The sequence below is a fragment of the Anguilla anguilla genome, chromosome 5, assembly GCF_013347855.1.
Source record: "Anguilla anguilla isolate fAngAng1 chromosome 5, fAngAng1.pri, whole genome shotgun sequence".
Classification (NCBI taxonomy): domain Eukaryota; kingdom Metazoa; phylum Chordata; class Actinopteri; order Anguilliformes; family Anguillidae; genus Anguilla; species Anguilla anguilla.
Window position 1 is genome coordinate 14893621 of NC_049205.1, and position 26156 is coordinate 14919776.

Consider the following 26156-nt stretch of genomic DNA (forward strand, 5'->3'; position numbering starts at 1 on the left):
ACTTGAAATATTATTTCAAGTAGCTAACATACTGTAAAAAGGGACCCGGTTAGCGTTATAAGGCTGTCTGAAAAATTAGTAGAATATATCAATTATTTAATAGAAAGCTATCACTTTACTCTGTAGGTTTTCATGGTTACCATGGCAAAACGTCATTTATTATTAACCTAGCTTGGTGGCAGAGTGGCTGCTTGCCCCCAATTCTTTTGGAATGGTGACATACATGTTTATAGCTCTTGTCGGAACGGCGGACTCACTTTGGAATGTCGTTTGACCTCGCATGAAATTGTGGCACGTACAGACGATAAAACAAAACAATCAACAGGACCATGTAAACCTCTCGCGTTTCAATGGAGCGGGAAACCTCGAAAGGTGCGGACGAAAAACCTCAAAAGAAAGTGAGGTTTCGGGTGGCGTCCGCGAACAGCGGGCGGATCATAAAGGAAGTATACAAAGATGAAGCGCCGTCAGACTCTTTGGACTCTGACTGCACGAGCAGCTCCGAGCCGGAACGGTCGATCAGCACTCCTTCTACCAGAGAAGCTAACGGGCACCTCAATGGGCTTGGCTCCGAGTTGGATGATAGCGGGAGCGAACCTGATGACTTGCTCCTGTACGCCAGTGCGTCCAAAGACAGACACTTCAGCACCAAACGCGTGAACATCTTGAGCAAAAATGGGACCGTGCGTGGGGTGAAACACAAAGTGAGCGCTGGTCAGGTGCTCTTCAACAACCTGTCCAGCGTGTATGGGGTAAGAATCACATCAATATCAAATTCAGTATTATGTTTTGCAGTTTTAGCATTTTATTGTCTTACTTCCTTCCTAACGCAGAGGCCACAGATTTAATTTATGTAGTCCCCTGAAATGTCCTCAAAGGGCAATGTAGGTGTACCATTTTATGGTTATCCCATGGGAAAACAACAACAAAAGAGTTTTGCCTTTTTACAAGGAACACTGGCATATAGCATAGGTGAACAGAACAAATGAAATATGGATGCTATTACATTATTTCCACTGTTCAGAATCTTTTTCATTTTGATATGAATGACAGAAACAATTATTTCGAGAATGAGCTTTTTAAATTGTTTCTGGTTCTGTAAGTCAGAGTAAGACAATACTTTCACATATCAGTCAAAAGTTGCTATACTTCTCCATATATATCTAGTGACAGTTAAATCTTTCAGAGCTTCTGTGGACTTTGTCTGCACATGATACTGCAACAAGTGGTAGCAATACAACAGTAAGAAATACCCCTGCATCAAACATTATCCTCAGAAAAATATACATTTTCACAGACTTTTGACAATGTTTTTAATCGGATGGCCACGCTAAAGCAGCATTAGAATCAATGGATAAACTCAATTGCTCACATAAATAAGTCAATTAGAGCATTTAATTACTGTATTTAAAGTATATTCAATTAATTATTCAAACAGAACTGAAGTAAGATATGAATAACACTTTATCCTTTACATAACAGCTGTTTACCTTTATCTGATAATTGTAGCTTGAAGTGATATCAAATTTGATTTATATGAACTCCAGAAATAATGCCAGTATATATACTGGGTTTCTGTGCTTTGGGAACAGATACAAATTCTGACAGAATGTGACACTTTCTCCTTCTCAAGAAGAGCCCAAATGAAAGCATGATCATAGTGCAGACAGGGTCACTGCCAAATGAAAGATTAATGACCCAATTCGCTAAGTGTTACAGGGGAACCCCATCGGGTTAATGATGTCTGCAGACTTCCGCTTTCTAGTGACTCAACATTTGGCAGGGTCATTGGCCTCTAGTTCCAGACAATAAGATGACAACTTATACATCACATGTTAAATGAGAGAATAGTGAGATCTCTAGTTTAACTCCTACAGTAACACCTACAGAGGGCCTACAGTAACCTACAGGACAGGTGAAATATGTCCCATGTCATAAGATAACAAAGCATATTAATAGGATCCCCCCAATGAAACACTGATCCCAAAGTAACTGACAGTGAAATGCTGGAAAATCTCTAACCCCAAACATAATGCTGAGTCGTGAGCCCTTTCTATTGCAGGCAAGCTATTCCACAGAGTAGCACTATGCGTCACGGATGTTACAACCTTAGCACAGTGAGCACTGCCTACCCAGTAGAAATCCATCAGAAATACAACTTTTTAAAATTGTGTGTCATTGTTCATTAATATTTATTTCAGTTATTTTTGCATTTAGAGTGCAAGCGTTTTTGGTCATGTAAATGCCAGTGAGGTGCAGTGAGATATGTGACTAGAATGCAACCCTCAAGGCTGAGAAATTATGTGTGATTCCATCACTTTTTTCCACTGATTTTTATTATGCGAGTATGCATGCATTACTTTTTTCTATGTACAAAAATCTATTAAGTCAGGTGACTCAGAGAAGGCAGCCATGCCCTGCACTTACTCTGACCACATGCCCCTGCTGTATATGCAGTGGTTACAGGAAATGCACTGTACTCATGCATGCTGGGAAAAAATGTGCATTTACTTCAGGAGAGTCAAAATCAAGCCCTGGAGGGCAGCAGTGTCTACGGCTATTGAAGATGTTCTTTCAGCAGCCAATTAAAGCCTTGAGAACCAGGTGTGTGGATTCTTTAGCCAATCAATGACTTAAATCAATGGTTCTCAAACCCGATCCTGGGGTACCCATGTGTATTGTGGTTTTTGTTTCAAGCACGATTGCAATCCCAGAATTCTAATAAGATGGTCTTAATCAGACACTTTTGATGTTTTGAGGGATTATTTAGCCCCTTTAACCCACATTTTGTCAGAAATAACTATGCAGCCATGAGGAACACAAGTCCCATATTCACATTGTGCTACTGTATATTGCAAACAATTAGATAAAGTGAGGTAAAATTAACTGATCAAATTAAAGATTGAGGTAAATCAATAGGCTCTTAAAAGGAATGAATCACGTGTGCTGAATCACACCAACACAACCAAGCACTGTAGCCCCCCGGTACTGGGTTTTAACTTCCGTTGGTCCACCTGATTCTTACTCCCTCTGTGGGGACTGCCTTGCCTTCTAACCTGTGTGGGCCCTACAGGGCCAGATGTTGGTTTTGAACTGGAGAGCACAGCTGGTTCTGTGCTGAACGTTGGTGCTCAGGCGTGTCTCAGGGGTGCCCAGTTTCAGCTCTGGGGGCATGCACTCCGGCAGGTCGGAGGGGCCTCTATAAACAAAATCTGCTACATGTGGGGAAAAGAGAATTCAAAACCTGTGGGTGAAGGTCTCCCAAAATCTTCTGCAAATCTGGCCCATGACCATAGAGACAGTGCCCCGCCCCCTCAACCCTTGCCCCTTATAGCCCTCAAATGCTGGACCTGTGCATTTCTGAGCCAAACAGACGTTTTGGTGACACGTGTGGAAGTAGCTGAAACTGTGATTGTGTCTCTTGAAGGGTTCCGTCCGGGGCAACGGGCTTCCGCAGGAAGGAGGTTCCTGAAGGCCTTCTGCCGGAGAGGCCGCCGGGAGAGCGTTTATGTTTGGGGGGCACCCCTGGGGCACCGGAGCGAACGAGTGGGGCTGAACCCAGAACTGCTGCAGTGTTACCTTCCCGATTCACGTTCCACCTCTGCGCAGCTGCCATCGCTGCAGTCTGTCTCTCTTACGTCTGTTTCCCTTCCTCTATGACTGATAGAGGTCCTCTCACACCGTGGTCATTACACTCATGAAGAAAGTATAGGTATTAACTCCAGGGTCCAGGACAGTTTACCACAAAACAGGCTTGTTCTAGTTTACCACATATTCATGCCCCTGTAGTTGATTGGCTATGCAATCCATTACATTCCAAAAAAGAGAAATTCTCAGCTATAAACTTCCTGGGTGAATAAAGATAAAAAAAACAGATTAGGTAGGAGCCCTCATAGACAAACTAAAGTGTACAAACATTGATGTAGTATGCAGATGCAGCACTGAGCTTTTGAAGTGAAATGTATTTTGGACAAAAGCACTCTGACAAACAAATGAAAAAAGATTTCCCTGAACCCATATAATGCTATTCTAAATGAAAGAATATCAAACATCCATTTGCTTGTGTTTTGGAGGTACTCTGAACAGTAAATCTTCAGAGAAATGCAGATTATAATTTATGCAGATTGTAAACTTTTTATAATTCATATTTATACTATATAATTAATAATAATATAGTCAACACCATTATAGGATGTGTTTATTTTTTATTCATTAGATTCAGTGATTCATTCATGAATTAGTCAATGTTAGGCTTTGGCAGAAGTCATAAATTTGACTAAAGTTACAAGAGAATGCTTATAATGGAGTAGTACAATACAATTCTTACAATGTCACAGAAAAGGGAACATATTGTATAATCCACATTCTATGATTTACATAATATTCTCATTTAGAAGAACATCTAAGAACACATCCCATATTTAGAACATTGCTCAATGTGAAGTATAAAAGTACCAACAAAAGAATAGCTCAATAAATCAAATAAAATGTAAAATTCAGCATTCATCTGTTCATAAAAGATTTACATTGAAAGAAGCGATGTGCTTTGGATCAGCCATTAAGGATTCTATAAATATATGTGCATTATTATGCTATATAAACAAAATAACATAGTCAAAAATCTTATTATAATCCTGATTATATCAGGGATTGTTGGTACATGTTCTGTATAAGCAAATACGTAAAAGTACATAAAACATAATATCATAAACCTCAGGTATTGTCTTTGGAAGTCCATCTTTCAAGTTGGTTAATCTTTCATCTTTCATAAGCCATTCCCTGGCCTTTTTCTGCCCTGTTCTGTTGATCTTTTCCTACTTACTCTGTGTAAAAGAATTCTGGGAACACTGGTTAGCCTTTAAAGCTGACCACTGCACTTTGTGAACCATTGTAGCTTGGCGGACCCCGGACTTGTAAACAGCCTTCTCTTTTTGCCAGCTGCTACACCACTCCCTGAATTATGATTTATACGAATACCACACGGGAGTTATGGAGGGGATGGGGCCACTATCAAAAGCCCATTAATCCAGTGGTGTTCCTCTCCACTGATTCAGCAGAGACAAAGAGACAGTGATGGATTTACATTCGCTTGCTGGAGGCCCCCCAGGGACTTTATGGGAGCTGGCAACTCCTTCACAAAGTTTGTGCCACATTTGTCCCTCTCCCCCAAAGTTGCAAATACCAGTCGTCTTTAGTTTAAAAATCCGGATGGGCCATTAATATTAAATCACAGCAAGGCTTTAAAAGTCTTTTTTGTTCTTTTTTTCTCACAAAAATATTGTTGTTGTCAATCTGTGAATGAGTACAGTGCTCTGGGGGAGCATTCTCCTTTCCGAATGAAAACGATGAAAAAATGGGAAGGATCTTTTTTGTAAACAAGTTTTTACGTTCCATTTTGTGTGCAAGTTCATAGCAAGATTATTGCCTTGTAAATTTGTGAATTGTAGCTTTGTGCTACCTGAAATGAAAAGCACTGGAATAGATTAGTTTTGTATTTCTTTGTATTTTGAGCGTGACTGATGAAAAGGTTTTTTTTTGTATCTTGCCTCTTGAGATTTGACATTTAAAATGTGTGTTTAGCATTTTTTTATTTTCTTTATTTATGGGCCGTGGTTGCCATTGAGTGGAGGAAACAGTAAAGTGTCCATGTGAGAAATGTTTTTTTTTTCATTAAATTGTGAATTTTTGTGCCTAACTTGAAATATGCGAGAATTAGTTCCATTAGTTTCAGATTTTGTTCCATACTGTTACATTTAATGCAGATTAAAGTTTTATAGCTTTTCAGTATTTTGTATTTCATTAGTTTTTATAACTTGACTACTGTTGAAACTATGGCTCTCCAGCTACAGTGAAGATGTTTTGCAATATTTGTGGCCTTACGAAATCACAACAACATAAATATCTCACAACACAAAACACACACAAAAAAAAACATAACACAAAAAAAAAACGTTCCCAAAGAAACAAGCATTTCAAAACATTGTTTGTTCTAAATTCACAGATGTATACACACAGCTATGTCATGTATGGACAACTTGTTATTGAAAGCTGCACACTGAAACAAACTGCTGGCCACATCTAATGAGGACACCCCAATACGCTGAAATAAAAAATAATTAGCATAGTGACATTTATGACTGATTAACTCATGACTCAATTAATTAGCTAAAACTTAATGACTGCACTGTAAAATGCTCAGTGTTAAATCATCTCTTACAGAATACATACAGTATGGTCCCTATTTGGACTTATATGAATTAACATTGGATAGTTTACTATGTAGGGGAAGCGAAACGTGGAAGTTGCAGCAAATATCTTGCTTGGGTGCTGCATGTTTTTACATCTTATGCTGCTGTGCCCTGTTCTTCTGCCGTTTTCTCACTGATATGCGCTGTACCTCAGTGTCACAGAAGGCAATCTGTGCTCCATGTATCAGCAATGCACTGCTGAAGGGTAAGCATAATTCCATCTTGTGATTACATTAGGAATCCATCTGTAATATTGTATTGGATTTTCATTACCCTGTTGTCCGTATTAGGAACAGGCTTTAGTTTTTGTTCTTTTTGGAAATAAGGGCAAAGTTGATGGCCTTAAAATGAACTTATGTTGTTCTCTCTCTATTGTTCCTGGGTTATAGTAATTTTTCAGCCTAACTGTGCAGTTTGCATTTTATGTCAAAAAATTCACCAAAAAATCTGATACCAATGATTATGATACTAATTATGATTAATTACAATGCATGCATTTACCTTCACAGTTGTATATACTATACATTTTTATACTATACATAATTACCCAGCATCAAATAAATGAAATGCCTGTATCTACCTGTATTGTAAAATGGGCAATTAAAAACACGTCAGCAGCCCCAAATGACAGTGACATCAGTTTACTGGGCAGTCAGTAGAATTTAAGTACAGTGAATAATGTAGACTAACTGGAAGCATTATTCATAGGGGTGCTCTGAACAACTGAACACCACAGATCTCAAATAATTGGGAATTTTGGAGTTAACAGGGTCAGCCCTGCCTTCCTTGTACAGTTTTGACCTTATTGATGCTTAAACTAGGAAGCAATTACTATAACATTACCTTTTCAATCACGAAAAATCTGAAAACAGCTGAAAACAATAGTTTTGCCTGCCCCCAAATGTTAAAAATAGAGCAAATAGTGAATGATGCATTAATGTGTTTCCCCAGCCAAGTGTGAAAGTGGAGTTCGGGCAGATTGTGATCTACACCACCAGTTTCCGGGTGGTGAGGAACACATTCGAGCGCTGCGAGCTCGTCCGCAAGATCTTCCAGAACCACCGGGTGAAATTCCTGGAGAAGAACGTGGCCCTGAACGGCGAATTCAGCAAGGAGCTGGAGAAGCGCTGCAGGACAGTGGGGGAGCCCCCCTCCCTCCCTGTGGTCTTCATCGATGGACACTACCTCGGGGTTAAGTTGGGCTTCTGTCTATAACCAAACACTGCTACATGCAGTACATACAGTAGAAGTGATCAAATGAATACATTCTCTCATAGTAGCCATGACAAATTCTGGTCTGTCACACCATTTCTATTATTACAGATTCATTTTATCGTTTGCTCAAATGTGTCTTTTTTTATTTCCCAGATTTTTTGTGTAATAAAGATATATTTATGTAACCTATGTACCTTTGAACAAAGTATTTGGTTGAAAAATGACAAAGTGCAGGCAATTAAGTACAGGAAAAGCCTAATAAATGTAACATAGACAAGCTTGTGCAAAGGTTGTAGATAACAAGCCCCTTGCATGGCTTGTGAAATATGGACGATTCTAGCTATTCATAATAAGCAATGATGTACTACATCACTGCAAGCTCTCCACGCACTACGTTTTAGGTATTTAGCCAATGAATTCATCCAGAGCAACCTACACTGTTTGAATTCTTTGTACATATAATCCATTCATGTATTTGGATTGTCATTGACAATGTCAGCTAAAGTACTCTGCTACAGTGTACAACGGCAATGCCCCACTTGGGAAACAATCATAGCTAGATAGCTTAGTTCAACCATTATACACTACTACCCCATATTTGTTGTTCATGTCTGTAACATCCTTAGCAGGGTGATGTCCATAATGTAAGCAAATAAATAGTGACATTTATGTCTGTTTAAATTTTACTTGAGGAATTCAGGTTAAGTCCTTTCCTCCCGCGTACAATGGCAGTGCCCCAAATGAGAATCAAGCCTGCAAGCTCTGAGCTACAGGCTGAGCTCCTAAATCTCCTTAATCTTGAGATTTGTGAATAGTTTTTTCTTCCTTCCTTGATTTACATTATCTCTGTGTGAAAGTCTCTTTTCCTCAATAAAATCTGGTTAATATAATGCAGTGTCTGAAAAATAAAACTCTTGAGAAAATGTGTATTCATTAACAGTAGCTCAATGTAGAAATGCTCTTTTAAGCCCACCAGTGCTTGATGATGCATTTCTCTACACTTTCCCCCCCAACTTTGAATCTCAGGTATTGAACTCTGCTGACCTCTGTGAATGATTTCTTTGATTTCTTGTACAAGTTTTATATATTGATAATTTGTGTTCATTTCCTAGGGTGCAGAAAAAATAATGGGGATGAATGAATCGGGAGACCTTCAGGATCTCCTCACAAAAATTGAGGTAATGCTGACCTATGTAGACAAAAGATGTCACAATCTATGCCATGCTTTATGGCAGCTCACATCCCAGAGTAAGAGTAAGAATGTAGAATAAAGTATGTAATTTTCATTCCTCCCTTCATCAAAAAATTTGGGCTCTCAAAATCCAGTCCTGGAAGGCCACAGTGTCTGCTGTTTTTTGTGTGCTTGGCCACCTTAGTGTTTCATTTAAGTATTTGATTGGTTGAAGAATCCACACACTTTTTCCCGGCCTAAATTGATACATTCCATGACCTGCTGATTGAAAAGAAACCACTAAAATCTGCAGACACTGTGGTCCTCCAGGACTAGAGTTTGGGATGTCTGTTCTACAGTGGTTTAGAATTACAATTTTACCCTTTAAGGTGTAAGATAACAAATATGTGATTAGACTGTTCTTAGCTAAACATTCCAATCCTGATATAACAACCACTATTGGTAATTGAAAGCAATGAAGTTCTAGAACACACTGATTCAGAATAAAAAATTAAAAAAAGCATTTCAAAAAACCTACTCTTCAAAAGGTTAAATGGGTAACTAACAAATTTTGCCCTTGCCTCAAGTGTCCTTTTTCAATGAATAATGAAAGTTTGCAGAAAAAAGGAAGACTCTTAAGAGGTTAATGTGCCAATAATTGACATTTATTAAAACAGCAATCATGTATTATTAACATGTGTTGCATTGTCTATACTAAAGTAATGATTTACAGAATGAGCCGATGTTCTATGAGAGTTCTTTAGAGAGTTCTAAAGTCATTTATAATGGTTAAACAGTGTCTGTCTCCTTTAGCACTTTAAAAAAATAAGAAATAAATGAATGAATCAATGCAAATTACTGGTACTACTGAAAATGTATTATTGTTAGTGAATGTTGGTAACATATTAATGATTAATTAATGGGACTTAAATGCAAGCTGTCTTCTGCTACTGCTGTGTTTGGTATTGAGCTCTATCCATTCAAATTCATTGTCTGCTGCTCAGCTCCCACTGGCATCTGTTAAGTGCTCTGCTAAGCTGCACAAAACATCCCCGGAATGTTTCTAATGGTAGAAGAAAACGTTATGAGAACATTGTGTCAGTGTTTGGTACAGCATTCCAGTGACTAGCCCAATTTGCTCTGCTTGAACCCCGGGGTACTGTAGAGGAAGTTAGGGTGTCCAAAAACCAAGTTCTCAAATGCCCGAGCAACCCTGGAATGGTGCCACCATCCTGGCAGTGGTGACCGGAGAACTTTGGTGCCCTTTATGCGGGCAGCATGTCTGGTGCCAGTCTGCCCTCTCCACTCAGCAAAACTGTGCCAGTGCAGGAATAAGCAGAGACATGTTATCAATTATGCATCTGCGAGCTGCCATGAATTATGAATGGGCATCAATAAATGCCATAAATAATGCACACAGGGTGCCAGCACTGCATTCACTGACCCTGTTGACGCTCAGCAGGGGGAGCCATATCATTCAGAAGAGCAAATTGGGCTTCCTCTGGCAGAGAGGACAGCCTGGCTCGGGTTAGCATATCATAAAAAGCAAACCTGTTGGCTGCCCTGAAACCCAACCCTCCTTAAGCCCGGCACACAGCACAATGGGGGGAAAAACAAAAACAAGGGGAAACAATTGAGCGAGAAAGGGCAGCAGAGGCAGGGCATTGGTTTATGAACTGAGCTTGTAACTCAAAGCATGCAGGTTCAATTCCAGATTGGCAAAGACATTTAACCTGAATTGCTTCAATAAATATTCGGTTGTATATATGGACTGAATGTAAAAGACTGTAAGCTGTGTAAGTTGCCTCAGATAAGAGCAGTTAAATGCCTACAAAGTCTATTAAAATTGTATGACACAAATATGTAAAGGATTAGAACTACCACAAATTATATTGTACACCATGCAGGCGGTCAGCTTCAATGAAAAACTACAATGCTTTCTTGAAGGATGTTCTGTAACACCAGACACTCCTGTTGCTAACTGGGACCACCAGTATTTTAAAAAAGGAGGACAAAAGGAACACTATGAGTTAACCATCTGGTTAAGTTATATAATATATGTGATATTATAACCCGAGTTACGACCAGGAAGTGGAGCAATTATTCTGACCCTCACCAAAGGACCTAACCAGGTTTGAGATAATGCATGGATATTCATCTTACACTCTGAATGTAGACCTCAACATCTGGAGCAAACCATGAAAGGATCAGTGACCCATTATTCGACTAGAGGTCAGTCTGTCTTAGTGACCTTCTTTGTACTTCTTTCTGGCTCCAGAGGGTGCAGCACCCCCACACCTGCCCCACCTGTGGGGGCTTCGCCTTCGTCCCGTGCCCCATGTGCCATGGCAGCAAGATGTCTGTGTTCCGCAACTGCTTCACGGACTCCTTCAAGGCCCTCAAATGCACCGCCTGCAACGAGAACGGCCTGCAGCCTTGCCCCAGCTGCACCCCGTAGGACTGCATGCACTCAGCGCACCCAATCAACAACCCACAACCCACAAACCACTCCTCTCTGACTGCCCCTACAGGCCAGACATGGGACTGCACTCAGCGCACCCAATCACCCCCCTCAGCCCACAACCCAATCACCCCCCTCAGCCCACAAACCACCCCTCTGATTGCCCCTACAGGCATGGAACTGTACCAGAGAACTCACGACACTCTTCTCACATAGGATAAATGTGGGAATGTTAATGACGACAGTATTTCTAAGACAAGTGAAATGTTTACTGGCTTATTATTGTTCAGCTGTTATAAGCAGTTTAGGGCTATCAGAATTATGTTTGACCTTACTTAAAGCTTATTATATTGTTCTATCGGGAATTGATGAAGTTCATGACCTCATATTTTTGAGGCGCCAAACAAGTTTGTTGCAGAGGAGAATGTAATAATTTCTATTAGCACTTACTGAAATGACTATCTTGCAACCAACATCTGCAAAGATTTAAGACATCATAGAGTATTGCGTTTGGTACATAGTAAAATGTCCACTGTTAATTCAACTCTAACGTTATATGAGCCCAATAGGGATTATATGTACTGTACTCTGTAAGAGTTGAATTTGTCCTCCACAGCAAGTGATATGGTGCTGTTTTTTTTAGAAGTGACAGATTTAACAGTTAATAAAGGTTAATAAAATTAATAAAGGCTTTCATTCCACCCAATTGCACATTACACAGTACGTATATAATATGCTGCCACAATTTACTCCCAAACATGATTTTGACCCAACAAGGATATATTTCTACCATTTTTGACATGGTACACTGGCTTCCTCATTTCACTGTACTTGGTTATAATAATTATTTTCGAAGCGATCAATTAAATAATTTGTGTTGAACTTCAAAATGTATCAGAAATTGAAATGCTAAGCTAAGAGACTATAAAGCTGGGAGGATATGGCTAGTTTGTAGAAACTAAAAACAAAACTGGATACACATGTTTGTGTGGAGTGCCATTTTCAGCTGTGGTTTGATTTCAGCTGAATTCACTTTCTTATCAAGGATACTCCCACCTTAAATCTATAAGTACGCTGCCCACACCAAGCAGACAGCCCTTACTGCACATGAACAGTACATTTAAAAAAGTCTGCTTACAATAACTGTCTGTTGTATTTTCTGACCGAAACTCCCTAGTAACGTCCTAATGGGCGGGTATGACAAAAATCAAAGTTGTTGTCATGGTGAAGGAGAACCCAAGAGCACTGCTTCATACGTGACATTTGTATGAACCCCTTTGATGAGTTCTGCTGCTGACCGTGCAGTGCGTCAGTGCCACTCAGCAGTACTGCAGAATGACTTGGGCTCTCTTCTGGTGTCAGCAGTGACCTGTGGTCAAAGACTAACGCGCCACTCGTGCCACCGGCTGATTTTTTGCTGGGCTAAAGAAATATAAAAAAATAAATAATGCGGTCACATTCTATTTCATCAACTTCGTCTATGACACTGCCCCCTGCTGTGACATTCTTGTTTTGATGTCTTTATTTTTTGGACTTTGCTTTGCCTGTTTTCTATAGGGTTTCCCTTTTATCTGGTGATAAATGTTAGTCTATCCCAACCATACATCACCGCAGGTGCCTGATCAACCAGATGTCCCCCTGAATGATGCGAAATGGGTGTCCTTATTTGTCATCACTCAGCCAAATCCTACCTGCTCGACTGATGCTATTATCCATTATCGTTCACCATACGGAGCTTCCAGACGCAGTTAACATTGTCATGATCAGGATCCGATCTGGACTGTAGTGTGCGACATCAGATCGAGGGGGTTAATCCACAGCTGTGATACTGTGATGGAACATTACATACGACTCACAAAGCACCCATGGTAGTTGGAAAGCACACACACAACTGCCCTACCAGGGAATTTAGTGACACAGCGCACCATCTGGGTCATGCATATTTAAATTGCGTTATCAACATGCAAATGAGGCTGAATACGGGATGTGTCCAATTCACATGATCACAAATTTCCACTCAGAATATGCATGGATTTTTTAAAAGATGACCTCAAACCTGGCAGCAATGCGACACAGTCTGTTTAAAAGCTATGAAATGTGTCAACGTCCACGATGACCAAGATGCCGTTGAACATTAAATCTGCCACCTGTTGACTGCTGCACCCATAAAACGTGTTAAACAAAACCAAAGGTTTCTCATATAGTGTAATTCAATTAGCCTAACTTCTGTTTGTGACTCAGTGACATGGCATCCCGATCCATCTCATTGGTCACCTGTAGTCACATGGGCTCAATGAACTGCAATGGAAGCTTGGGAAGTCATGCAAGTTACTACATATGGTGACTGACTTTTACTTAATGACCTGAAAAACAAAACATAAAAGGTGATATTGTTAAGCATAGCCTATGATAGTGAGCGGTTACTTAAGGAATCTTAGTAGTCAATAAGCAAACCCTTCTGTAGCAAACGCATTATAATATGAGAGAGGATGGTTGAATTTATGCAAATTTATAAAATCCCATTCCTCTGGTTTATACAGAGGAAGTGTTATCAAAATGTATAAGCTTCACTTGTGCAATAGCTTCTATAAAACTCTTGTGGATGTGCATTACTTTTTAAACTCCAAACTAAACAATTCACTTTCACTGTTGCATAACATAACCTGCAGAATTTAACACAGTGACATCGTAATCTTTGCTTTCATGAAGTATGACAACATCACAGCCATCCCTGTGATGTTGTCATCCTATTGTTCAGAGAGATGGGGCATTTTATATAGGGAAGCAATGCATACTGCATGTGATGTAATTACATCTGCATGGAAATAAACATGTGTGCATGGAAGGTAAGTGTGGCCATTTTGTGGCCACACTTACCTTCGATCGGATATTACAGATGAAAAATTCACATCAAATAAACCAATGAGTCGTCCTCTAAGGACACATTTTGTTGAGTCTTCATTAAACTCAAAGTCTATGAGTACACACAGGTTGTAGCCTACTCATGGGTGAAAAGCATGTAAAAGGCTATGAGGAACAGGACAGCAGATTATAAATTAATCTCAGCTGTGCATGGAGGTCAAGACACTGCTGCCCAAGGTCTTGCAGCCCTCTTTTAGCCTCAGGCGGTATGAGCTGAAACTGAACTACCTGGGTGATGAATTAAAGAAAAGGCCTCCAAAAGTAAGACTCACAGCAACTAGAAAAAGCTGACCTTAGCCCCTTTCACAGTGACTCAAATGCTATGTAATACTGTATATACCATCCAACTTGGTGCAGTGTGCACAAATATGCCAACACTGCTTCTCTGTGGTATTATAGAAACAAAACAAACAAAAAATTACAGTTGTGTGGCATTTTCTGTTAGTAAGCAAACATTTATGTCTAATATAGAAATATTGGCCTTGTTTATTTCTCTCAATACTGTTTTTTAGTTTTGGTTATGTTCCCAGGAGACATTTCCATTGGGAAAAGTTAAAGATAAAGCCTCAAAGATTTCCACACTCCTTCCCTGGCTTATTAGAAAGTGGCAGAACAGCCAGCTCTTGTACATAGACAGTAGTACTTCAGCTCTCCAAGGACAGCCCTGGAAATCTTCACAAAGCTACATTTAAAGTGTAATAACTTTAAATATTTAATTTTAGTCTGGCTCAATGAATAAATGAATTTATGCGCATAATGTGGCACATTGAGAAGTACGATGAGACCACAAAACAACCTTGCTATAAGACACATTGATGTGCTTAATAATTTAAGCATCTGAAGAATGTATATTGCTCGCTTTACTTTCAATTATTTAGACCACAATGAGGCCTTTAGCTTCAAATGCCAGCCAGCCACAGATACCGGGGAGTAAATGAGTTCAGGTTTAATATGGTTCTTTTCAGTGTTTTGAACATTTACTAGATACTAACAGTGTCCTCATATTGGTCCCTGGGTTAGGGACAGAGCTCTGTGCTTCATTCCATTTTACCAGTTGTGTAAATTGTGTACCCCAACAGTAAGCATTAGGACTCCCCGAATTGTACTGGATACTGCTGGTTCGTTTATTGAGCAACTGATGCATATTTCACCAGGTCTAAATTGTCCACACAAAGCAAGCAGTTCATAGCCCATTGCAATGGGTCCTCAGCCCAGTAGATGGCAATATTTAACAAACGGAAGACCTCAATACCACATATTTATTCCACAATAGGCCTATTTCACAAGATGGCGACCAAAACCGGATGTAGGGATACTTTGTTTCCGGTTACCGTTGCTACGGACGCAAGTCCATTTCTGACAGCGAAAAATTGAGAATAAAAAACGACGTGTGTTCTCACAGTCCCTGATAGCTCTGCCAACGTTCACTGTCCGATGTTATCCGCATTGTCGAAGCATTGCCAGTGAACGTTAAGCGGTCTAAACTGGACAAGGGCTATAAATTCTTTTTTGAGAAGTTTATATTCGGTTATGAAGGTAAGTATAACGTTAGCTCTGGTTCACCAGAAAGCTAAATAGCTAGCTTGCTAACCACATCAAGTTAGCCGATTAAAGAGATGTTTCACTTCGACATAACAAATTCTTTTCTGGAGGCGACTCCATTGTGTTTTCGTAGCGTGAAGCAACATCTGCTGTCCGTTAACAGCGTCTCTGTTCCTCTCGGTTGTCCCGAAAATGAATGAATAGGGAGCCTGACAACTGTGAGGAAAAACGATTCTGTTAACATTGACGGTCAACAGGGGAGGCAAATGCTATGCAAGTACAATGTTAGGCTCCACAAAATTACTTATTATACCGAAGTGAAATATCGCTGAATTAAGTTTTGTACTACCGTTACTATTTTGTGACATGTTGTTTGTGCTGTACTTGTTCTAATAAAGATTTATATTGCTTGTCACAATGTCAGATCGCCTGTGTAATGGTGTTCAGTTCACTACCGAGCTGTTTGTTTTCATCGCTGATAAAAACTACCCACACATTTTTAAATCAGCTGATATATCTTAAGTAGGCTTGTCGCGATGACCGTCAATACATTTTGTAATTACAATTAACAACTAAAATAAACGTGCATATGCAGTTTCAACATTGAATATCCAAATATGTGCTTGCTAACAAGCTAGCTGGCTAAAACGTAATTTGCTAATCATAACATAACATATAGATCGCTAACTGATTTTATTACATTCCAAGTTCCAGCGCACACCAAACTACGGAGGAAGAGGTCTGCATGCTATTTCGCCGAGGCTCTCAACCAGGCGAACGTTTCCCTGCTCCTGTTTACAACCTGAGACACTTCTCCAAACCGCGCAGAGTACAGATGAGCTGCTTAACCTCTGAATAACTCGCGAAGTCGGTGTTTGAGGTGCTTGGCTAAGTTAGCTAGCTAGATGCGTTTCCTCATTCAGTTTGAAATGAGCAATGAGTGTTTCCAAACGCGTTTTTGACAATGTTGTCTTGATTATATAACCAAGGGCAAAGTATTCATACACATGAATTATAATTTTTTTGTTTCTCAAAGAGTGGTAGGGCCTATGTTTGGTGGAACTGTCATGGCAGGCGCACTGCCGCTAGCCATCTTTACCTGTTTTTAGCCGTTCTCAAGCAGGCCAACTCAGACTAGAGTGCGGTACGAAAATGAAAAAAAACTAGAACTGTTACAATCACTAGGCCTGTTTGATTTTGATTTGTACTTTGTACTCTTTGCGCGGTTTGAAGAATTGCCTCAGGTTGTAAACAGGAGCAGGGAAACGTTCGCCTGGTTGAGAGCCTCGGCGAAATAGCGTGCAGACCTCTTCCTCCGTAGTTTGATGTGCGCTGGAGCTTGCCATTGAGCCATAACACGGTATTCTGTCGCATGCTGCAGCAAGGGTTTCTATGAAACTCTAGCTGGTTAAGAGGTTATTTTCTATTTCTCTAGCTCTTTGGGCCATTCCCTGTGAAATTTGGTGCCCCTACTTGAAAGGTCCTAATACCAAGAAAATAAGGACCCCTTAATGAAGTCCGAATTATTGCCTCATTCAAATTTTAATTATTTAACGTTTTTGTTTGCTTATCCTTGATTGTACTGTCAAATTTTACTGATGCTAATGTTAAACTTGTTTTTCTCACTCAGTAGCCCATGAAGAAAAAAAAAGAAATTATTCAAAAAGTAAAAACGTCTGTCTTGTGATATGCCTGATTATAAACCGAGTTATATATATATTCAGAATTGAAGTTATATATTCGGAATTGAAGTTATATATTCGGAATTGAAGTTATATATTCGGAAATTGAATTTATATATTCGGGAATTGTACTTATATATCCAGAATTGAATTTATATATTCAGAAATTGAATTTATATATTCAGAATTGAAGTTATATATATATTCGGAATTGTAATTTATATATTCAGAATTGAAGTTATATATTCGGAAATTGAATTTATATATTCGGGAATTGTACTTATATATCCAGAATTGAATTTATATATTCAGAAATTGAATTTATATATTCAGAATTGAAGTTATATATTTTTGAATTTATATATTCAGGTCGCCATCTTGTGAAATAGGCCTATGGTGCCGCTTAGACAGCCACAAAAATGGGTTCTTTATTCCATAATTCATCATTTTGAGAGATTGCTATGAAGGGAGATTAAAGGTGTATGAAGAACCAATACATTATCACTTTTCATATATTAGAAAATGAACTACATTCATACTCATATTGTGTGAATGCGCAATGTTGGATATTGATATGACCAAGAAAATATCTTTGCATTCTGTTTATGTATTTTACAAAAGGCCAATATTGCACAATATTTACAGTGTGTGTGTGTGTGTGTGTGTTTGCATGTGTGTGTGTGTGTGTGCGTGCGTGTGTGCAGTGTGTGTGTGTGTGTGTGTGTGTGTGGTGTGCATGTGTGTGTTTGTGTGTGTGTGTGTGTGGTGTGCATGTGTGTGTTTGTGTGTGTGTGTGTGTGTGTGTCTGTGCATGTGCTTTTGATATAAAGCAAAACCAAGATAAAACGTAAATCCATTTCCCCCCGTATTCCAAATAGGCACGATTACATTAGTGGATTAATGTGTTATGTGATGATGTGAAATTTACCACCCAATATGTTTACTTGTCTCCAGAGTGATACAGAGAGGATTTATGGAAGGATTTCTGAATTTGTTCCACACATTAATCAAAAGTGTGGATCTCCACGGGTGCCGCACAAAGAGGGAACAATTGAGCAATCTATATTCCTGGAAGAGTCTAACAATATTAGCTCATAAGCACATTTCATTAACAGTGCCAAAGAGTAAATACCGGCATGTTTCTAGCTGCTAAGTCTACAGAGAATGCGTGAATGTAAGTGAGACAAAGGCTTTCCATGTCTCTCATAAAAAAAGAGAAATGACTAATAGCAAATATTACAAAATCCATTTTGTACTGGCTCTTTCATATAGTCCTCCATTTTGCAGGATAAGAGCAAAGGCTGTTATTGAATAATTCCAATGTATCGTGATAGGACGGTTGTAACAAGTGGTAGACTCAACAATGGCATGCAGTCAAATGATCCAGATAGAAAAAGAATAGAACCCCAGACAGAGAAAACAAAGTTTGAGAGATGATTTTAGAAACACTTGCATGTTCAACCACACAAAAGCAGATTTACCTTGAAAGTTCTGGTATGGATTTTGAGAGCTGCACACTTCTCTCTGGGAATTACACTCTGGTAATCCCTTCTAGAAGGTTCACCTGTAGCAACAGACAAAAGCAAATACCAAACCAAGGATGTAGCTGTTTTCAATAAATTATTCATCATTTTAATTCATTATTTTGATTGAAAAACATTCAGTATTATTTACCATTTGCTTAAGGCAAACATAAATATGGACATGGGCCCAGAAGCTTTGGCTGAAGGGCTTCTATTAACAAATGCTAAAAAAAATCCAAGATTCAATTATTTGGTCAATCAAAACATGTGACACACACACACACAGACCTACACACACACACACACACACACACACACACACACTTATGCTTTGGCAGTCCAGGGATGTACAGTATGTGTTGGTGAGAATATCTTAAGCCTTTAGTATCCTAGATTAGTAAACATTAAATCACGTGCTGAACTCAAAATGCATCAATTAAATAAGCCACTAATACCTGGACGCCAGTTCTGAATTAGGACGATAACCATATCTTTGTGAATTACTGAACTACTGAATTGTACATCACTGAACCAATATTTATTAAACATTGGAAAATGAATAATTAATCTCAAGATTTAAAAATGTTGACATTAATTACATGACTATAATTGTGATAAAATCCTTGTCCTGGAGTGTTGCCTTTTGTATTTGTTATTTTAACTCAGCTGTTGTTTACCAGATTGCCTTACCTGAACTGTCCTCAGTAATTGATCTGGCAAACATGCTTATTCAAATAAGGACAGTTTCCAAAATAAATGGATACGGTCTGGAAAACAGTCAATTCAGTGCAGCATGTCATGCTATACTATATCAATATAAGTCTGATGGTTTCACCTACTTCCTTGTAGGAACCATTTCGCCATGTCTATGGCTGTCTGCAACAAAGCCAAATGGATAAACACAGAACCGTGAATGATACTGTCTGTGGGAAAGAAACAACCACGATAAAATCACTCTGGAAAAAGACATGAGGGATTTCAATGCTGTGCCATATTTCCACCAGTAGATGGCGACATTGTTTTAATTTTACTTCTGCAATGGTTCTTCTCATAACAAACCTTTGCGTTCAATGACTTGCTGACCGCAGTAAGGTATAAACAACGTCTAATTCGTGGAATGTTCATGTTCTGCATCCTTGGCCTTACTCTGAAAATCTTATTATCTGGATGCTCGAGAGACTTATTCACCTTTGGACCTCGGTGCATTAAATCACAGGCTATTGATTTGGAAGTTAATCTTACAACCCTGTTACACATCGCTGTGCGTTACTGCCCTCTAATTAATTTCACCCCGTCATGCCTTGAGGGCCGAAAAAGGGCAATGCAGATGAACAGCTGACGCTCTTAAAGTGTCTTCACATGAAGAGAAATCTTCACGGAAGATTTTCCCTCTGAACACATGCGAGAAAAGATTCCATCAGGGGTATGCGAATGACTTCGTACCAGGTGCAACGTTCCGTTCTGGGCATCCATTATATTGGAGAGTCCATTATCAGCCGGAGTAAAAACCGTTGATGCTGAAATTATTTGGGTTTGTCCAATAGGACGTGGTTTTTACATTGCATACGTGTTCTGCATTCGAGGAAGTATTCACTTTATATGTTTATTTTTTATTGTTTCAGCTATTAAGCATTTTTAACACATTGTTTGTATAGACAGCATTACAGTGCAGAGATAGCTATTTTGCATATTACAGGAATGATTAACCATACTGTTGGCGTATGCTAGACTAATTGGGTTGCTTCCCTGTGGTTAAAGGTCCACCATGCTTGGCACCTTGGTTGGGGTTTTCAGTGCAGGACCATGTCCAGAATGTTGTGCCAAACTTCACAAAGTCAAATGCATAGTAATCTCACTTAAGATCAATGTGAATGTCTGTAATCACATCTGTAGTGATCAATGCTATTTGTCACATGTAAATTCACGCACGTGCACACAGGTATGTTATAGGACCAATATCAGAGGAAATCAGTGAATAATATGGGGTTGCATCCACAAGGACTAGTGCATTTGCCGACTGTGCCACTGGGGAGCCCCTTTTCAAGTTATGTTTCCATTCTCTGAATGCAAAAAACATTAAACACTGAGCAACATTGATACTTCTGACAGGCTATGCATCTAAGGCTCCTCAAAGCCCATGAAAGCCTGTTGAAGTGAGCTTCCCTAATTCACTGTAAAACACTTTGCCATCCATTAAAGATGCTGCGTAAATCCAATATATCATCATCTGCCATAACCAATGCCCTAGAGCCATTTTCCTAGATATGGCCATGCCTGCAAACTATGGCATGATTTAACATTCAATTCCGTCCTCCAGTCCATCCTGTAATGTTCCATTTCACCCCGTTCCTTTGCATCACGTTCTACTGCATTTCATTCTATTCCATTCCGGTGTTCGCTGAGCAGATGGCATCAAAAATGGCACATTACTCATGCATACAATACACTGTCTATAAGTCATTCAATAAAACTTGCAAAATCTGCCAGTCTGCCATTAAACCTATTAATAGCAAAATGAGGTCAAGTTACAACAAACAATATTGGCTCTCTTAGCTCGCACAAATGAGACAAGCTTTATTTAAATGTGATGCTAACCAATGTTTTCAAAAGTATTTCTTGCAACTTGATTCTGTGCTTTTTCATCAATGTTGTCATTTGCTTGTAATTTAAAGAAGGTGGACTACTGGTTCAAGCACTGTTTAGGCACTGTACCCTTTCGGAACTATTGTTTTAGCACGGGCATCATCAAAATCTTTTTGAATGTGAAATGATAGAGAATGCATTTCAGAAATATGATGAGTTTCCCACAAATATTATACAGCTGTAAAAGTAATAGTTTACTTTTTTTGGCAATTCTTACTTAGCAACCAAGCTAGGTTTCACAGAAAACAAAGATGGCGACCACAAAGTTTTAAAAACGAGGTCTATTGGCTGAACTAGCATCACATGTGCACATGCTTATATGTCCATTTCGCTTGTGTATCATAGTATTCTGAAATTGGCTACTTGCCTCATACAACTTTGATCAGATGTTGTTATTGGCAGATGAAGCAAAATTTCCAATGGGGGGAATTACTGATTGTGGGACTGGAGCATGTGTGATGAGAGAATTGGCAGGAAACAGAAGCAGAAGGCTAAAACGCAAAATAACCCAAGTCTGGGGCTTTATTGTATGGACGTGTGAAATTGTTTGAAAATTCTGTCTATTTACATGAGGTCAGAAGGTACAGAAGTTAATGTTCCTAAGGGCTGAGAGTCTGTGATCATTGTGGTTTTATCTGTAGGAAACCCTGGAAAGCACCATACTCTTGGTGCTGTATAGGTATGGGGCATGCCCTGCCAAGGCGTAACTTGGCGGAGGGCATACATGCCATCCCAATCACATAGATTATGCATGTCACCCATTTGTATATTTGCATGCTTACTGAACAATTCAAGGCTGCTACTGTAGCTGCAAGTCAATGGGAACAAAATATTCCCCGGAAAGGGGCGAGTGCTTTCTTGGAACAGAAACGGGGGGGCGGAGATGAGATAAGGTCTGCCCGAAACATCGCTGGGATTCAGCAGCAGAGCTGTAGCGTAGCGATACCGTGAGAACGTTCCGGTCGCGCCCCGCCCCCCTCTCTCTCTCTCTCTCCCCAGCTGCGCTTTGACGCTACGCCGCGGAGAGGAGGGTGCGTGCCTGCGAAGCCCTCTCCGCGCGTCCGGGGACAGCCACGCGGCAGCTATTTGCGTCCGCGCACAATGAGCTGTGCAGCGACGCGGGAGCGCTGCGCTGGCTTCCGGATGAACGGGCAGAGGGAAAACAGGTCGCGTGTAAACGAGGGTGTGGGCACGCGTGAAATGCTCGTGTCAGTCAGCGCCCCAGTGAGGAAAAGGTCACGCGGCTGCTCCATCTGCAGTCAGCGAGACTCGCGGGAGTCCTCCTCGTGTTCACTTCTCTAATAACGAGGTTATAAATGTCTAGAATTGTCAGCCATCAATAGGACTGTCAGCCATTCTCAGGCATACTTCTGCTCCAGAGAACTTACGCATGCTGTGTGTAAAAGCAAAGCAAAAGCCTCCTTTCTTGATGACTTTGTTGATGTTCTACTTTGTGTTGGGATGCGCACATCAAACAACCTGAACATAACCTTAGAAGTTTTAAAGCTTAATGAAAGATTTATTCCTTATTCCTTAAGGTGATTGAGCTGTGTCTCTCTTTGGTTTTAACATGCTCACACCACGAGGGGGCAATGTCTCCTCTTATTTCATTTGCACTAAGTATGAAAAATTATACATTTTTCCCCTTAAAAATTACTCGTCGACACATTCTTCCCAGTTTTCAGAAGATTACATTCCACCAGCCTTAATGGATACTACGATAAGACAAGACAAGACCATATACATTCCATGGAGGAAAGTTGTATAAAATCATTAACTTTCACTTATGGCCTTAATGGAATAATATATTGTTCAGTTTTGTAAACAGAAGGTAGATTGGATGTATTCAAGGGAGGTGCTCTGCCTCTAAAGAATTATATATCTAAAGTTCCCTTTTCTTTTGTGAGTAAAACCAAGATTGTTAGAGGTAGCCTGCCTTTTCCCAGATATAATCATATAAGCACAGCTGCTATGTTGCTTTTGATTTGTGTGTGTGTGTGTGTGTGTGTGCGGGCGCACATGCGTGCATGTGCATATGGCATATGTGTGTGCATATGAGTATTTTTACCCTCCAAGGGTACACGCTGGGTCTAAGTTCACCCTGTGCTCTGTTTTATAAGGCCTTTACTATGTCTAATCGCTGCTACCCAGTTCTACATCGAGGAATATCATGGAAACACTGAAATGTTTAATAAAAGTGTTAAATCAGCTCTAGAGAACATTTTCACATCAATGATCCCCCCTGGACCCTTATGAACTCTGTTTGAGTTAAATTAACACTCATTAGTTCATTGTATTACTGCTGGAGATACAGCCATCGTGCAGTACCTGTAGTACCTGAGAAATGTGTCCCACTGACAAAGCAATATGACTGCTTAGAGGAAAATTCATCAATACTAATTATGTGAAGTAAACTGGGAAGTGATTTAAAAGCATTCACACATTAATTTACTGAAAATGTGTGTAATAATAAACCTGCTAATGCACTTCTAAGCTCAAAAATAACAGTAATGTTATGAACTGAAATTGTAAATGGTTTTCCAGAGATTAGTCTTAATTGAATAGTTAAAGTCTGCGATACTTGGTGGCCACGCAGAATTTCTCTTTTTGTAACGCAGCGGTTCTGCTTTCAGCTCTCTTATCAGCGCCCCCCCTTTCTGGTTTGAGCGGTGAAGGGGTGCTATTACAGACCGAAAGTGGCAGGAGAGGCATTAGCTTCCCATTTCACCGAGCCAACCCGGCCAGTGCCCCCTCATTGCAGCGGCACTCTGCATAACCACACCGCTTGAATGACAAATGAATATGATGACATCATCAGAGGGGGGAGGGGAGATGGAGGAGGGGAGGGGTCTCTGAGTCTCAGAAAACACCAGTTTGCACCTACAGAGGATCGATGAAATCCTCCAGATTCGGCTCTTAGCCATCCCTTTCATTTTGTTCTGCCGCAAAGACCAAGGATAGCAAAACAGGCGTAAAACAGCTGGCAGTCAATGAACATATAGTGCCCCCTAGTGGTTGCCACTGCTGTCAGTTCATCAGCATTTTGCAAAACGATTTGTCTGCTGGCAGCAAGTTGAGATAAAGCAATCAAGATCAGGATTTTCTGTTAAAAGATTAAAAATATATTTGAATAGTTCTGCTGCTTGCAAAAAAATATGATATTACAGACCACTGGGGCGACATAGCTCAGGAGGTAAGAGCGGTTGTCTGGCAGTCGGAGGGTTGCCGGTTCAAACCCCGCCTTGGGCGTGTCGAAGTGTCCTTGAGCAAGACACCTAACCCCTAACCGCTCTGGCGAATGAGAGGCATCAATTGTAAAGCGCTTCGGATAAAAGCGCTATATAAATGCAGTCCATTTACCATTTTACCATTCACTGGTAAACTGAAAGAAAACACTAATGGCGGTCTGATAGGTGCTTGCTTGATTGTGACATCACCTCACCTGGACAAAACAAAAAAGAGCTCCACCAATTATGGATTATTATAGTATCAACTATTGGAACAACGCCAATGATGATTGGTTGATACTTTCTGGCTGCACTTCTTGGTAGGTCCGGCGATAATGATAATTATTATTCAGAAATAGTATTCAATAATCATCACTGGCCTTGGCTGTTTAGCAGTGAACTCTGTGATTGTTAGAGCCAATTACATCTACGACTGTAACTATAATTTCTGCCCTTGTCATTTGTTGAAAATTATAATGATATAATGGATGAAGAGCTGTGACCAGTGGAGGGATATGAGAAGAGGAGTGACTTGACCAAGGAGGTTATAGATTGGCTGAGCTGCAATGTTCAGGATAAGATACAGAGGTCTGACAGTGGAGGCAAGGAGATCGGCAAAGAGGGAGTTGCGGTAGCCCTGGTGGGTTGAGCTGAACTGAGATGGTCGTCAGGATGAGGCAGATTCTCCAGATCCACATGCTGTACAGGCTGGATCTGCTTAATATTTGGAAGTTTGGTTTGGTAGGAAATCATTTCCTATCCTGCAACACGGTACATACTTGACTGTTATTCATGGTGACACTTTTTGTGTGCACTATAAGGATTTATGGATTTTGTGTTTCATTGTTTCCAGTTGGTTAGCTGAGAAATTATCTGGTAATTGGTTATTGATATCCACCTGATCACTGAGACGTGATCGTCTGGCAATAGAATGGCCATGGTTTTGCGCTACCTGTATTAGCCAAGTAACTCCTTTAAGTATTTGCATTTTAAACATTGTAATAGCTACCTTTACACAAATAATAAATGTTTTTGTTTAGGCCTGTTATACAGTAGGACACATTAGAAGACACAAACTTTACAGTTAAACATGACAAAGTAATGCGTGCAACAAATAAACAGTCATGGTATTTGAACCAATATGGAGTACAGACAGAAATCATTTTTTGGTTGATTATATTATACATTTGCTACAGGGAAAATGCGTAGATTTTTGGTGGCACCAGTTTTACTGCGATTCTTGGGATTATTGATTTTAAGGTAAATTACTCAATCCATTTGTCTGTTGGTGGACAATTATTTGTCTCACTGACTTTCCCTGCATGAGGAGTCACACAATGATGACATCACATGCTAATGGTCTTCCTTTGGACAGAACCGCCCCAAAGCCATTACAATGACATCACTCACGTATCAGTTGTGAAATAGAGGGTTTAATGGTTCCCAAAGTGTTAAGGCCTCTGTTTTGCCATTGATGGTCTGGTGCTGGTGCTGTGGGAAGCGTTTTGTAAATGGTAAAATG

The 26156-nt window shown here is 39.9% G+C and overlaps 1 protein-coding gene across 1 annotated transcript; it reads left to right on the top strand.

Annotated features, from left to right (window-relative positions):
* On the top strand, positions 1-11822 carry LOC118227130 (glutaredoxin domain-containing cysteine-rich protein 1-like). Its single transcript, XM_035417280.1, has 4 exons — positions 1-752; positions 7200-7439; positions 8576-8641; positions 10913-11822. The coding sequence occupies exons 1-4, from the start codon at positions 351-353 to the stop codon at positions 11090-11092; spliced, it is 888 nt and encodes a 295-aa protein (XP_035273171.1). The 5' UTR covers positions 1-350; the 3' UTR covers positions 11093-11822.
* Positions 11823-26156: the final 14334 nt, after the last annotated feature.

Bases quoted from the DNA above. Each gene is read 5' to 3' on its own strand.
- LOC118227130 (XM_035417280.1), top strand. From the start codon at position 351: ATGGAGCGGGAAACCTCGAAAGGTGCGGACGAAAAACCTCAAAAGAAA. The intron at 753-7,199 runs GTAAGAATCACA...GTGTTTCCCCAG, and splicing joins ACCTGTCCAGCGTGTATGGG to CCAAGTGTGAAAGTGGAGTT. The intron at 7,440-8,575 runs GTTAAGTTGGGC...TTCATTTCCTAG, and splicing joins TCGATGGACACTACCTCGGG to GGTGCAGAAAAAATAATGGG.